The sequence below is a fragment of the Sus scrofa genome, chromosome 2 (genome assembly GCF_054392235.1).
Source record: "Sus scrofa isolate SSC_HxYL_T2T_F1_AM1 chromosome 2, Sscrofa_HxYL_maternal_Yorkshire_Landrace_v2.0, whole genome shotgun sequence".
Classification (NCBI taxonomy): domain Eukaryota; kingdom Metazoa; phylum Chordata; class Mammalia; order Artiodactyla; family Suidae; genus Sus; species Sus scrofa.
In genome coordinates this window covers 98,071,600-98,085,388 of record NC_139384.1, presented here as the reverse complement: position 1 = coordinate 98,085,388, position 13,789 = coordinate 98,071,600, and the positions used below count along the sequence as shown (strand labels likewise).

The window sequence follows — 13,789 nt, the reverse complement described above, 5'->3', positions numbered from 1 at the left end:
TCTCCTTGGGATTTCCTTTATATTTGTGGGGGTTTATGACTGACGTTTAATATAACTGTAGCTTTCTGTTTGTATTGAACAGAAGATTCTTTTCTGTGGCAAGATACACATTTACGCTCCAGTGTTGAATAAAAGCTACTGTTCTACGAGAGGGATATAAAATGCTGATTTATAACCACACTTTCCAATAACAGTGATCTAATTCTTCCCAACTATTTCTCCCCAGGTCTTGGGAACAGCACAGCTCCGGCAAAGGATGATTTTTCTCTTCCAGAGCATTCAGCCTTCAACACATCTGTCCATGCTGCAATTAGATACAGGAACTGGAAGCTCCTCACGGGCTACCCAGGTAGAAGGCTTAAGCCTTTCCCACCAGAACAGCAGGGAAAAATTTACCAAAGAACAATTGCCGGAGTTCCCGTCACGGCGCAGTGGAAACAAATCCGACTAGGAACCATGAGGTTTCGAGTTCGATCCCTGGCCTCGCTCAGAGGGTTAAGGATCCAGCGTTGCTGCGAACTGTGGTGTAGGTCACAGATGCGGCTCGGATCCTGTGTTGCTGTGGCTCTGTCGTAGGCCGGGGGCTACAGCTCCGATTAGACCCCTAGCCTGGGAACCTCCATATGCCGAGGGTAGGGCCCTCAAAAGACCAAAAAAAAAAAAAAAAGAACAAAAACCTGATCTCCGGGGCTGCTGAATGAGAGGGAGGAGTGTAATCTGGTCCCGAATTTTCCAGAGTTGAGAATGAACTTCAGGGGTCAGGGAGGGTAAAAGGAAGAAATGCAGCTCCAGCGGATCACGAAAAATAAAGGTTTCAGATACACGTGGCTGGCAAGCACAGCACGCCTAGCTAGCAATGAGAAACTCTGGAAGCTACCTCTGTGACCAACGGTCCTGCCAGGGGAGGAGGCTGCTTCCCCTGAGCACATTCTCTAAGAGTGACATCTTTGAAATATTTTTATGATATGTGGGATGACGGTTAAGACCGTGATGCAATCAAACAGCGTTGATCATCAGGGCATTCTTGGCATTTGCACAAACCCTTCGTCGTTTGTGATTGTCTCATGTGTTGTAAGATATTTCAGCATCACTGGCCCATGACCCCTAAAGAGCAGTAGGATCCCCCTCCTTGCGTTATTGCACCAACTAAAAATTATCTCCCCCCCCCCCCACACACACACTCACATGCACATTCCTGGACACCCTGGTTGTGAAACAGCGAGACACGTTTAGTTAATGCACCAGAGGTCAGAGTCTGAGACAGATCTGGACATGGCATCAAGGGCATCTCTTTCGCACGTCCCTTCCCACCCCCCAGCTCAGCCTGGTCTCCCCTGATGTCTTCCTGGAAATGAGAAGCTGCCTGCAGTGGTTTTCCCCCAGTAAACTGTTGTATTTCTTTGCCAGGCTGTGGCCACTGGTTTCCTCCACCGTCTCAATACAATGTTTCTGAGATACCCTCCTCGGACCCACCGACCAAGACCACCTGGCTCTTTGACCTTGAGCGGGACCCAGAGGAGAGGCATGACCTGTCGAGGGACCACCCCCACATCGTCCAGCTGCTCCTCACCCGCCTGCAGTTCTACCAGAAGCACTCTGTGCCTGTGTACTTCCCGGCACAAGACCCCCGCTGCGACCCCAAGGCCACTGGGGCTTGGGGTCCTTGGATGTAGGATTTCAAGGCAGCCTTGGGGGTGGGGAGAGCGGGAGAGGCGGCTAGAAAGCCTTCCTGGTACACGATGGACTTCAGGGCTTTACTGGTGTGACTCTTGTCTCACTGATGCTCCCAACCTGGGTCCCCCCTGACCACTTCTCTCGCTCCTAAACCACACTGAGGTATCTGATTTCGACCCCTAGGGCATTGGCGAAGCTGATAAAATGTGAACACTTGCACTGTTGGCTGTGGCATGTGTCTAAAGGAGAGGGCAACTGGGTTCGTCCCCTTTTTCCTAGGCTGTGGGACAGCTGGGGACTTGACTGGAAGGAGGAAGCGATTGAGTCCTGGAGGCCAGAGCAGCTGGTTCTTTTTGCTTCACAAGTCAGATGTTAGGTTTCCCTCTGCCAATAGCCGGGTTTTATGGGAGTGACTCACATTTCTCGTAACAAATGAAAGGAGCAGACAGTTGTTAATGGTTCTGTTGGCCAGCGCTCCTCCATGTCGTGAGAGATTGTGTTCAGGCATCCCAGGCAAATAACCTGCCTTGCTTCACCCCTCGCTCACGCATCTCATCACTCACCCTGTCAGGAAGCATAAGGCTTGTTTCGTGGTTAAGATGGGCCTGGCGATATGCCTACTCACTGGTGTGGATGTTGCCAATAAAGGGATGTGCTTTTAACCCCCCACTCTTTCCCAGCCATTGCTCATCTGGTCTGGTCTGCCTGCGACCTCCCAGCTCCCTTTGTGGTTCTCCTTCTATCCCGTCTTCTGACTCAGGCATCCCGAGCCTGGGAAGGCTGCTTTGCTTCTCCGCTTTGAGCATCTCTGGTGTTTGGAACAGTGCCGAGGCTTGCCTTTTTTGGGCCCCCAACACGGAAGCTAGAGCCCATCCCCAGGAGGGCGGCACGTCTGACTCTGTGGGCATGCTCATGGTGGGCACAGGGAGGACTAGCTGGCGGGGTGATGCTTGGGTCGCTGCTGTCTGGTTAGTGACATTTTTTCTGGTTGCATGGCGTTGATTCTCATGGTTGTGGTTACGTCTCGTCGTGTACTGAGTTGCACTGCTATCCTCCAGCAGTGAGGCAGAACCTTGGGAAAGGCTCATACCATCCTGAGATGATGGAAGAGGCCAGTTTGACAAAGGAAGCGGCTGGCATCCAGGATACTAAGGCTTGGTAAATGCAGAAGACGGCACAACCGCATGCCCTTCTTCTCTCGGTTTTACTGCTTATTTGGAGGGTCTAAGGCTAGGGAAAGGGGAGGTACAGTTTGACCCGCCTGCTCTCTCTCAGCCCTACCCATGTCCTACTAACATGGGCCAGTCCAGATCAGCTCCAGAGTGTCAGACTCAGAGAAATAGGTCCTCAAACTGTACTCTTTTCTGCATTAGCTCCACTGTTTCATTTACTGCTTTCCTTCAAGGCCTGGATCAGTGCCTTGTACATAGAAGGCATTCTTTTTGAAAAATAAGTGAATGAATGAACGAATGAACAAATGAGTAAATGAGAAGGTCTCACACCAGTGGAAGGTGCTAGCCCAGTGAGCTGAATACAAGGATGAATAGAAACATCTTCCAACCATGGCTTTTCTGTTGTCAAGCTGCCCTCCTGGCAGAGGGGCACAGGCTGCATATCTGGGCAGTCTAGGACATGCCATAGTGAAGCGGGAAGGCCCTCTCAGAAGAAGAGGGGAGAAAAATATGCCTGCTGAAGCTTCTCTTCTGCCAGTAACTCAGTTTTCTTTTGCTGAGAATACTAGAAACTAAAACCACCAAGTAAGACGATATAGGTCTTGGAACAGTCACCCTTCAATTCCATAGCAATGGTTTCTGGTGACGACTAACGTATTATGATATGATGATTGGAAGGAAATGGTGCTAGAACTAAGGACACCTCTTCCCAACCTGTGCCCCACGCCTGGGCGGGCATGCTGCTGGCCAGGATGCTATTACCTCTCACTCCCAAGCCTGTGGTGGGTGTCATGAACTAACTGAGACTAGATGTTCCTTTCGGATCCTTCTAACCCCAGGGCTATAGATGCCATTAATACGGTGCAGGGCTGTAGGTGCCATTAATATGGTACCAGGGCTATAGGTGCCGTAAAGATTGGAGGCCATGACTGCATGACACCTTTGTGCTCCCCCGCTGTCCTCCCAGCAGCTGTTCCCAATTCTCGTTCCTCGACGGCCACATACAACGTGGGTGTTCTGCACACTCGGTGGCATTAAAAGGGATTTTAAAGACTGATTGTTTTTGGTCAAAACATTTATTTGAGATTTTCTATTATCCATAATAGAACGTGTCTCATTAGATTTTCTTCTTCTGTACGTGAAGGTGAACAGATTTTTTTTGGTCAAAACATTTATTTGAGATTTTCTCTCATCCGTAATAGAACGTGTCTCATATTTTCTTCTTCTGTACATGAATGAAGATGAACAGAGTCGTATGTTGTCTTTAGAAGTATTAACGGTATTTCTTTCTGAATTTGTTTACCTTTAAAAAACAGTTTTGTTTTTTTCTTTGTTGCTACTTGATTGCTCCAGCTTGGGGGAGGGGGGCAAAAAAGTAATCTTTTGAAATGTGTCAGCTGTGAGTAGGGGGTGTTCCTTTGGGAAATGAAAAGGTTCTGGAAATAGATAATGGGGATGGTTGTAAACATGATGTACTTAATGCCTCTGATTTTTTACACTTTAAAATGGTTAAAATGATAAATTTTATGTCGTTTTTAACCACAATTTCAAAAATGTGTCGGCCCATTTTATGATATGTCAACTCTAACTCAATAAAGCTGTTACATAAATAAATAGAGCAAAAAAGATCAGAGCTAAAAAAGATGTCTTTCGCTGCCTCAAAGATACAAACTATAATATAGGATATTGGAAGAGGATCAAGAGAGGCTTGAATATAAAGTAGTAATAAGGGGGTGTATGAGTTTTCTCATGCCAAAATGTAGCAGCTTAAAACAGTGAAGATTTATTGTCATGCATTATATGAGAAGCAGGACTCTAGGAATGGCTTAGCTTAGGGTCTGTCTGGCTCAGGGTCTGTCATGACCTGATTGTAGTCGAGCAGTCGACCGGGGCTGCAGTCCTCTGGAGGCTTGACTGGGGATGGAGGACCCACTCCCAAGATGACTCACTCATAAGGCTCTTGGTTGGAGCCTTGGTTCTTTGCTCTGTGGGCTTCTCCATGGACTATTGCAGATTCTCACGGTAAACTTTCAGCAGAGCAAGTAACCCAGAGAGAAAGGAAAGCTGCACTCAGTACGTTTTATGACCTGGTCTCCAAAATCAAGCACTGTCACGTCCACCTTTCTTCGCGTCCTTTTTGAGTCACTAAGTCCAGCCCATTACCTAGAGGAGGAGAACTGGGCTCCATCTTTTCAAAAGAAGTGTTAGGCTTGTGGACCTATTCACCACCACCACAGACAACAGAGGAGAAAAGGCAAACGTAGCCTCCGGGGGAAAAGATTGCCCAGTCAAGTCCACATGCATTCATCCAAAGCCGCTCTTTGAAAACAGGGAGCTGAAGAAGTATCCAACTTTGCTCTTTAGTGTTAGATTAACATAACATAAACGAAACATTTAACCTTCTTTCTGCCTCAGTTTTTTTTTCCTGGCAAGTGATGGGTTGAAGTAGACAATCCCTGACTTTCTTATATCCTTAGTGTCCAAAACAATGCCTGGCAGATAGTAGGTATTCAATAAATGTTTGTTGATTGACTCTCAACTGACCAAACTCTAGTGCAAGAATGTGAAATAATAATACTGTGCTCAAAATAGCCTGAGACTGTGCTCAACCTTTAAAAGAAAAACCAACATTCATTTTCTAAAGTATGATAACAAAACTAATTTTTTAAATGCTTGTAATATCCTAGGTATTGTACTCAGTGCTCTAAAAAGGATTGTCTTGGAATTCCTTGCTGGCTCAACAAGTTAAGGATCTGGCATCATCACTGCTGTGGCCATTCACTGCTATGGCTCACATTTGATCTCTGGCCTAGGAACTTCTGCATGCCATGAGTAAGGACCCCCCCCCAAAAAAAAAATAATAAAAATGAAAGGATTTTCTTGTTTAATATAATTTTTTAATAACCAGAGGTAATATTTATAAAACCTGTCATTCTTAATTATAAAAGGCTTACTTGGTTTTCACCCCTTCCATTTAAAAAATATCTAATATTTATCTAAGCATGAAATCACTTAAATCAATAAAAAGGAAAGAAATATTTTATATCTTTTTGAAAAGTACATCAGAGAAATAACCCAAGTGACCATCAACAAATGGATAAACAAAAAAATGGTATTCCACACAATGGAATATTATTCAACTATAAATAGGAATAAAGGGTGTTCTCCTGTGGCACAGGGGGTTCAGGATCTGGCATTGTCACTGCAGTGACTCTGGATGCTGCTGAGGCCCAGTTTCTTGGCCCAGGAACTTCCAAATGCCCCACTGAAGGCAAAAAAAAATATATATATATATATATATGTATATATATATACATATATATATATATAGGAATGAAGCTCTGACACAGGATATAACATAGATGAACCTTGAAAACTTCATCCAAAGTCAAAGAAGCCAGACATACAAGGGAGAAATATTATATGATTCTGCTCTTACAAAATATCTGGCCAATTCATAGGGACAGAAAGTAGATTAGAGGTTATGAGGAGTCAGGGGAGGTGAGAATGGGGAATATACACCACAGGTAGAGTTCCTTTGGGTTGATTCGATACAAGTTTTGGAAATAAATAGGGATGGTGGTTGCACAATATTGTGAATGTAAACAATGCTGTTAAATTCTACACTTAAAATTGGTTGAAATGGCAAATATTATGTTATATAAATATATCATCAATCACAACATAGATAAATACACAGGAGTTCCCACTTTGGTAAAGTGGGTTAATGATGCAGCTTGTCTCTGTGGAGGTGCTGGTTCAATTCTCAGCCCAGGGTGGTGGGTTAAGGATCAGCATTGCTGTAGCTGTGGTGGAGGTCACAGCTCCAGCTCAGATTCGATCCCTGGCCCAAAACTTGCACGCACCATGGGGGTGGCCAAGAAAGAGGAAAGAAAGAAAAGGAAGGAAGGAATGAAGGAAGGAAGGAAGGAAGGAAAGAGGAGAAAGTGTATCAGAGAAATTTGGATTGGGGAGAAAAGTAAAAATCAGCAGAGGGGAGTTCCCATTGTGGTGCTGCGGAAAGGAATCCAACTAGGAACCATGAGGTTGTGGGTTGGATCCCTGGCCTCACTCAGTGGGTTAAGGACCCAGTGTTGCCCTGAGCTGTGGTGTAGGTTGCAGACGTGGCTTAGGTTCTACATTGCTATGACTGTGGTGTAGGCCGGTGCTGTAGCTCTGATTTGACCCCTAGTCTGGAAACCTCCATATGCCACAGGTGTGGCCCTAAAAAGCAAAAAAGAAAAAAGAAAAAAAAGAAATCAGCAGAGGAATGGAGAGGCAGGGCCCAGGTCCTCCGACCTACCTTAACCAAAGTAGCTGCACTTTTATTTTATATATTTATTTTATTTATACTTATATTTATTTTATAGCTAGTATTTCCATGTAGACAGAACTAATTTGGTGATAGAAGTCAATTTGATGCCTTCTTTGTGGGGTAGGGATACTGATGGGAGGAGGGGTAGATGCTGAAACCTTTTGGGGTTCAGAAAATGTTCTATGTCCTGATCTAGTGTTCTGAACATGGGTGTATCCATATGTAAAAATGCACTGAGAGGGAGTTCCTGTCATGATGCCGCAGAAAGGAATCTGACTAGGAACCATGAGGTTGCAAGTTTGATCCCTGGCCTCGCTCAGTGGGTCAAGGATCTGGCATTACCGTGAGCTGTGGTGTAGGTCATAGACGAGGCTCAGATCTGGCGTTGCTGTGGCTGTGGTGTAGGCCAGCAGCTGTAGCTCTGATTGGACCCCTAGCCTGGAAACCTCCATATGCCATGGGTGAGGCCCTAAAAAGCAAAAAATAACCTGCCCTGAGATGTATGACTAATGCACTTTACTGTCTATATGTTTTACCTAAAATTTTTAAAACTACTTTAAAACAAAAACTGCCTGCCCTTTGATCAAAAAGAGCACTACATAGTTATCTCATATGTTACCAAAATATACGTGGAACACACAAACATTTGTAAATAGAACATTTAATTTTTTTTATTTTTTTAATGATTTTTATTTTTTCCATTATAGTTGGTTTACAGTGTTCTGTCAATTTTCTACTGTCCAGCAAAGTAGAACATACATACATACATATATACACTCTTTTTCTCACATTATCCTCCATCATGCTCCATCATAAGTGACTAGATATAGTTTCCAGCGCTATACAGCAGGATCTCATTGCTTATCCATTCCAAAGACAATAGTTTGCATCTATTAACCCCAAATTCCCAATCTGTCCCACTCTCTCCCTCTCCCCCTCCCCCTTGGCAATAACAAGTCTGTTCTTGAAGTCCATGAGTTTCTTTTCTGTGGAAAGTTTCATTTGTGCCATATATTAGATTCCAGATATGTGATATCATATGGTATTTGCCTTTTTCTTTCTGACTTACTTCATTTAGTATGAGAGTCTCTAGTTCTATCCATGTTGCTGCAAATGGCATTGTTTTGTTCTTTTTTATGGCTGAGTAGTATTCCACCGTGTATATATTCCACATCTTCTTAATCCATTCATCTGTCAATGGACATTTAGGTTGTTTCCATGTGTATATAGAACATTTTAAATGCTACAGGGGAATCTAGTATTTGAAGAAGCCTTCCTGTGAATCCTTTTGAGAACACAAATTTAGGTTTTTTGCCATTGCAAAACGTGAATACCTCAAGTTTGGTTTCCAAAACTGAGATTCTGCTGACCACGTTTCCTGGAAGAAGTCACACCCATGTGTGGGTGCTGGGGGAGGGGTGTGGAGACCAGAAAATGCCACAAACAACACTGAAGGCATGGCCTCTGCTCCTAGGAGGCTTGTGATTGGGTTCCATGGTACCAAGTTCTTTCCAGCTCAACAGTTTTTCAGAACATTTCAGCCAACAGTAAATGTATCAAGGTCATAATTATCCTTCCCAGTCACCCTTCAAACTTGGAAATCTATTTTTTGTCCAAGTAGAGAACAGTTGTTGCTTATGTAGATTGGTTCATTTTCAGGTCATTGAAAGACCAGCCTGCTCACCGTGGTGTCAGCCTTAGGAGTCAGCAGAGCAGGTAGCTTTGACTGACGTCCAGGTACCTGCCACCTTCCTTTCACCTTTGCCTTGTTGCCATGGGAGCCACCCACCAGGTGGCACCAAGCAGAGGAGGAGAGCCGTGACTCATGCAGCCCTGGGCCTGATGTCAGGGCTGTGTGACCATCAGGAAACTGGAGCAACAGTTTCCTTTTCAAATGTATTCATTCAAATAACCAATCACTGAGTTTAAGATATTTCATTTAATAACCTTACTTCTTTTTCTGACAATAGAGACAATACTTATCACATAATTTTAGAAAATACAGAAAACATATAAAAAGAAAATTAACTGATCAATAAGCCACCCATCCAGAGACAGCCACCACTCACCTTTTTTTTACACCCCTTTAAGAGAGTAATTAATTGGCCTTCTTCCCAGATAGGTTCCCACAGGCCCAGCCAAGCCTTCGCTGGAGACTCCAGTAGACAAATGAAACATCATTGTTTTTTAGAAGTCTCCATTTTAATCCCATTAATGAAGTATAGACGATCCCAGGATTGTTGCCCCAAAGAGGCATAGCTCTCCTCTCCTCCACCCCCAGCCCTCCTCCCTTCCTCTCCGTGGGTCTCAACAGGGCACCTGGGCACAGACTGGCCAGCGAGCCATCAGTGAAACCAGCAAGCAGGCACCTGCCTCTTGTTCACAACCGGAGTCTTGCAGAACAGAGCAGAGAGGATGAACAAAAACATGCTACTCCTCTCCTAGGTAGACAGGACTTACTATTCCTTTACTCACAATAAATGAACCTTAGGTTGCCAGCATTTTGTAGCTGGGATCGTTCAAGTCCACACTGTGATAGGCACTGGGGTCTGGGACAAGGGCAGTTGATGGCAGTAGGATGGCATTGGTGCATCAGATCAGACCCCACTCCCAGGAAGCTCACCTACCAGGGAGCACAGAGGGGAGGCCCACAGGCCAGAGGAGGAGGTCCCAGATGCAGAGGTGAGGTGGCGCGGGCTCACAGTCAGAGGAAATGCACCTTAGTGCCTGGCAAGGGAATTTATCTTAATTTTTGCTTCTTGTTTTTCCGTACCCATGAAAGCAGTGACTTCTTTCTGTATGAACTTTTTTTTTGGGGGGTGCCACAGCTATGGCATATGGAAGTTCCTAGGCTAGGGTTTGAATCAGAGCTGCAGCTGCTGGCCTACACCACAGCCACAGCAATGGCAGATCCGAGCCGCATCTGCAATCTACACCACAGCCCACAGCAATGCTGGATCCTTAACCCACTGAGTGAGGCCAGGTATTGAACCTATGTCCTCATGGACACTAGTCAGATTCGTTTCTGCTGAGCCGCAAGGGGAACTCCTTTATGAATTATTTTTAAATTTAATTAGAGAGGATCCTCTGAATCTGTGAAGGAAGCAGCTGGTATGGTATGAAAACATCACTGTTGTGGCTTTGCAAGAGGATGGCTGGTTTTTCCTGGTTCTTAAGCCAGGGCTTGAATGAAAATGTTTGGGTTTAATGCAAGCGGGTGATGGAAATATGTGGCCCCTACACTCAGAAGAAGGAGAAGGATCCTTCCCAGTGGGACCCAAAAAACTAATGTCATGGGTAGTCATAGTACCATACACAATAAATACTCCTCATAAATATATGTCATAGGTACTCTTAATAAATAAATTGCTGGGAATTCCCATCGTGGCTCAGCAGTAACGAACCCAAGTAGTACCCTTGAAGAGGTAGGTTTGACCCCTGGTCTCACTCAGTGGGTTAAGGATCCAGCATTGCCGCGAGCTCTGGTGTAGGTTGCAGACGTGGCTCAGATCCCGCATTGCTGTGGCTGTGGTGTAGACCTGCAGCTACAGCTCTGATTCCACCCCTAGCCTGGGAGCTTCTATCCCACACAGGTGCGGCCCTGAAAGATAGAGAGAGAGAGTAGATCATTTGCTCTTAAACTGGATCTAGGAAGTTCTCCTGCCCTGGAAGGAAAGAGAGATTGAAGAGCGAGTAACTTTTTCGCTAAATGATTCAGTGTCACCCATGTCAGGGCAGTGACTTGGACAACCCTGGTGTGGCAACCCTGTGTGCCCAGGCCCGTGGGGGACACTCCCCGGTGACTGGTTCCTCTGCTGGGGGATGTGCTCCGGTCCCCGCCGTCTGCCATTTCCTGCAAGAAGAATCACAGCTGCGTTTTTCTTCTAACAGTTTGTTTTGCTCGTGTGCCTGGAGACCCCAAAGCAAGGGAAGCATTGGAAATGAGTTACACGCATAAACACAGGAAGAAACCAACATACACATCCTCGGCCATACAGTAGGAAAATCGCAGCGGAGCCAAGCAGAGGAAGAAGCCAGGAAAATCAATAAACAAGTTGGAGGAGATGAAACCTACAGAGATGGAGAAGAAATAAACACGGAGAGGGAGAAAAAAAAAGAGGCAACGTGGAAGTTCTTGGGTTAACAAGTTCCCTGAGCCTTCCTTTCCCGGATTGTTCATCTGGCCCCAGGGATCCGCATGCTTCCCTCCCAGGAGACTCCAGGTCACCCATGCCCCAAAACTGCTCCTGTTTGGCCTCACGGCCCACTCACACCCCCGCCCCGAGGTGCCCAGAGGTGCCCACGTGGGCCTCATCTGGGAGCTGTAAATAGGCTCATTAAGGATGCCATGTAGATGCTATAAGTAACATAACATCTTGATGTATTTCACATCTTGATGTTATTATTAACATCTTGATGCCATCTTGATATTGTTAGAATTAGCTCATCCTGCTAATTCTAGGGGCCAGGCAAGGAATTAACCTTCCCCAAGGACCTGCTGCAAGACAGCATGTGACTTTTACAATGGCTCCTAACCTTGTAGAACTATCTCGTCATTAGGCAAATGGATTTACCAGTTTAGAAACTGTCTTCGGTGAAGGCACACAGCCAGAAGCACTGCAATCAGAGCCCAGATTTCTCTACAAAAGCCTCAGCTCTTTACTCCGCTTCCCTGCCCCCTCAAATCCTTGGCTTCCTTTCCTTCCCTTCCCTTCGCCCTGTACCTTTAAGAACCACGTGTAGGAAGTCTCCTTTTGACCTCGTAGGGCTGAGGAGCCTCTGGTGAGTGATACTCAAAGCTAGAGCTGAGACCCTCCATGCAGCAGAGGGCCTGGGATGAGTGGAGGGCAGAGGAGCCAGAAAGGAGGCTGGTGCGATGGTTTAACAAGAAGTAACGACAATCCAAGAGGTATGAGCGTAGGAGGGTGAAAAGGCTAATTGGAATCTTGGAAGATAAAAACATTTGAGAGGAGCTGGAATTACTCAGCCTGGAGAGATTTGTTAATGTGTCTCATGGAGCTCATGGGAAAACTCTCTCCCCCTAGGTCTCTGAGGCTGGATCCTTCCCATGAACGTACAGACAACCAACAGCACGGGGCTGGCGGGAAAGATGAGCTTTCCAGGTGGGTTCTCAAAATACACCGCAGCCTCTCATGAGAGGGCCGGCTGAAAACTGGGATTGCACGTCCTTTCTTGTTCTCTGACCAACTGGCAGTAACCAGTCTTGTGTAACAGTATCAGTAACCATCTTGCTGAAATCTGGAGGAGGTGGTTTTTATCAACCAATCTGATTACTCTCTTTGAGATAATGTCTGGAGAACTTTCCTTCTCTGTTAAGGGATCTGAGATGAAGTCAAACAGACGCTTCAGATGCATAAGCTATTCCTTAAAGTTGTTTGTCACAATTTATCTTTGGGGATTTGGATGCAGGAAGGTAATGCTGAGGTTCGCCTGCGTATGTGGACTCTTTTTTTTTTTCCTTCCCCAATGCAGTATTTTTTTTCTATGGTACAGCATCGTGAGCCAGTTACACATACATGTATACATTGTTTTTTCTCATTATCATGCTCCATCATAAGGGACTAGATGGAGTTCCCAGGGCTACACAGCAGGATCTCATTGCTAATCCATTCCAAAGGCAATAGTCTGCATCTATTAACGCCAAGTTCCCAATCCATCCCACTCCCAGGGGATATTGCTTTGTGAGGATCTCTCCTTGCAAAGAGACGTGAATAAAGACTGTACTGAGGTTTGAATGTGTTGAGGTTTGGATGGTGTATTTTGGTTTAACTTGTTCTTCATATTAGAGAGCTCTGTATCAGTCAACAGGACCTGGTTAGAGCAATGCTTGGATTTCGGTAGTTAGCTAAACATTGTTGCCTTAAGTCAAAAGTTAAGTGGCTGAGCCATAGTCCTTATGCCCTCAACTCCTCTTATGGGTTGGGAAGGAAAAACGTCCAGGAGAGATTAATTCCTGCTTCTCATGCAGTCTTGGGGGTGTCCGTCCTGCAACGCAGGATCTGGTCTAAGTGCTGCAGAAGAGCTGGACTCCTGCAGGGCTTCTGTGGACTTTTAGACACAAAGTCATCCCAGGGATTACCCCTATGCAAAACCACTTAGTTACCAGGTAGAGCCAAGCCCAGGCGTAGCTAATCTATCCCCAGACTAGGAGAACGAGCCTTGGGATGGGCGTGGCAGGACAGACTCGGGAGCAGGTGTTGCCATTATCCTCTCCTCCTTTGTCACCCACGTTTTACACAAAACAGCAGCAGCAAATAAAACCTGACCTTTCCCCAGGACTTATTATTACCCAATTGAAAAAGTCTTGTCGGTTCGACAGGCTTTAAAAATGGCACATGAGGAGTTCCCGTCGTGGCTCAGTGGTTAATGCACCTGACTAGGAATCATGAGGTTGCGGGTTCGATCCCTAGCCTTGCTCAGTGGGATCCAGCGTTGCCATGAGCTGTGGTGTAGGTCGCAGACAAGGCTCGGATCTGGCATTGCTGTGGCTGTGGCGTAGGCCGGGGGCTACAGCTCCGATTCGACCCCTAGCCTGGGAACTTCCATATGCCAAGGGAGCAGCCCCAGAAAAGGCAAAAAGACAAAAAAAAAAAAAAAGAAAAGCACA

The 13,789-nt window shown here is 45.7% G+C and overlaps 1 protein-coding gene across 2 annotated transcripts in view; it reads left to right on the top strand.

Moving 5' to 3' along the window:
• The window catches only part of ARSB (arylsulfatase B), a 163,345-nt gene extending 158,857 nt beyond the window's left edge, over positions 1 to 4,488 (top strand). For both annotated transcript variants that reach the window (XR_014838112.1, XM_021084478.2), the window contains 2 exons: positions 227 to 349; positions 1,408 to 4,488. Coding sequence is in view for 1 of the 2 variants with exons in the window: in XM_021084478.2 (XP_020940137.1) it covers positions 227 to 349; positions 1,408 to 1,673 (389 nt within the window). In the remaining variant the exon portion in view is untranslated. The remainder of the gene's footprint in view (positions 1 to 226; positions 350 to 1,407) is intronic.
• The last annotated feature ends 9,301 nt before the right edge of the window (positions 4,489 to 13,789 follow it).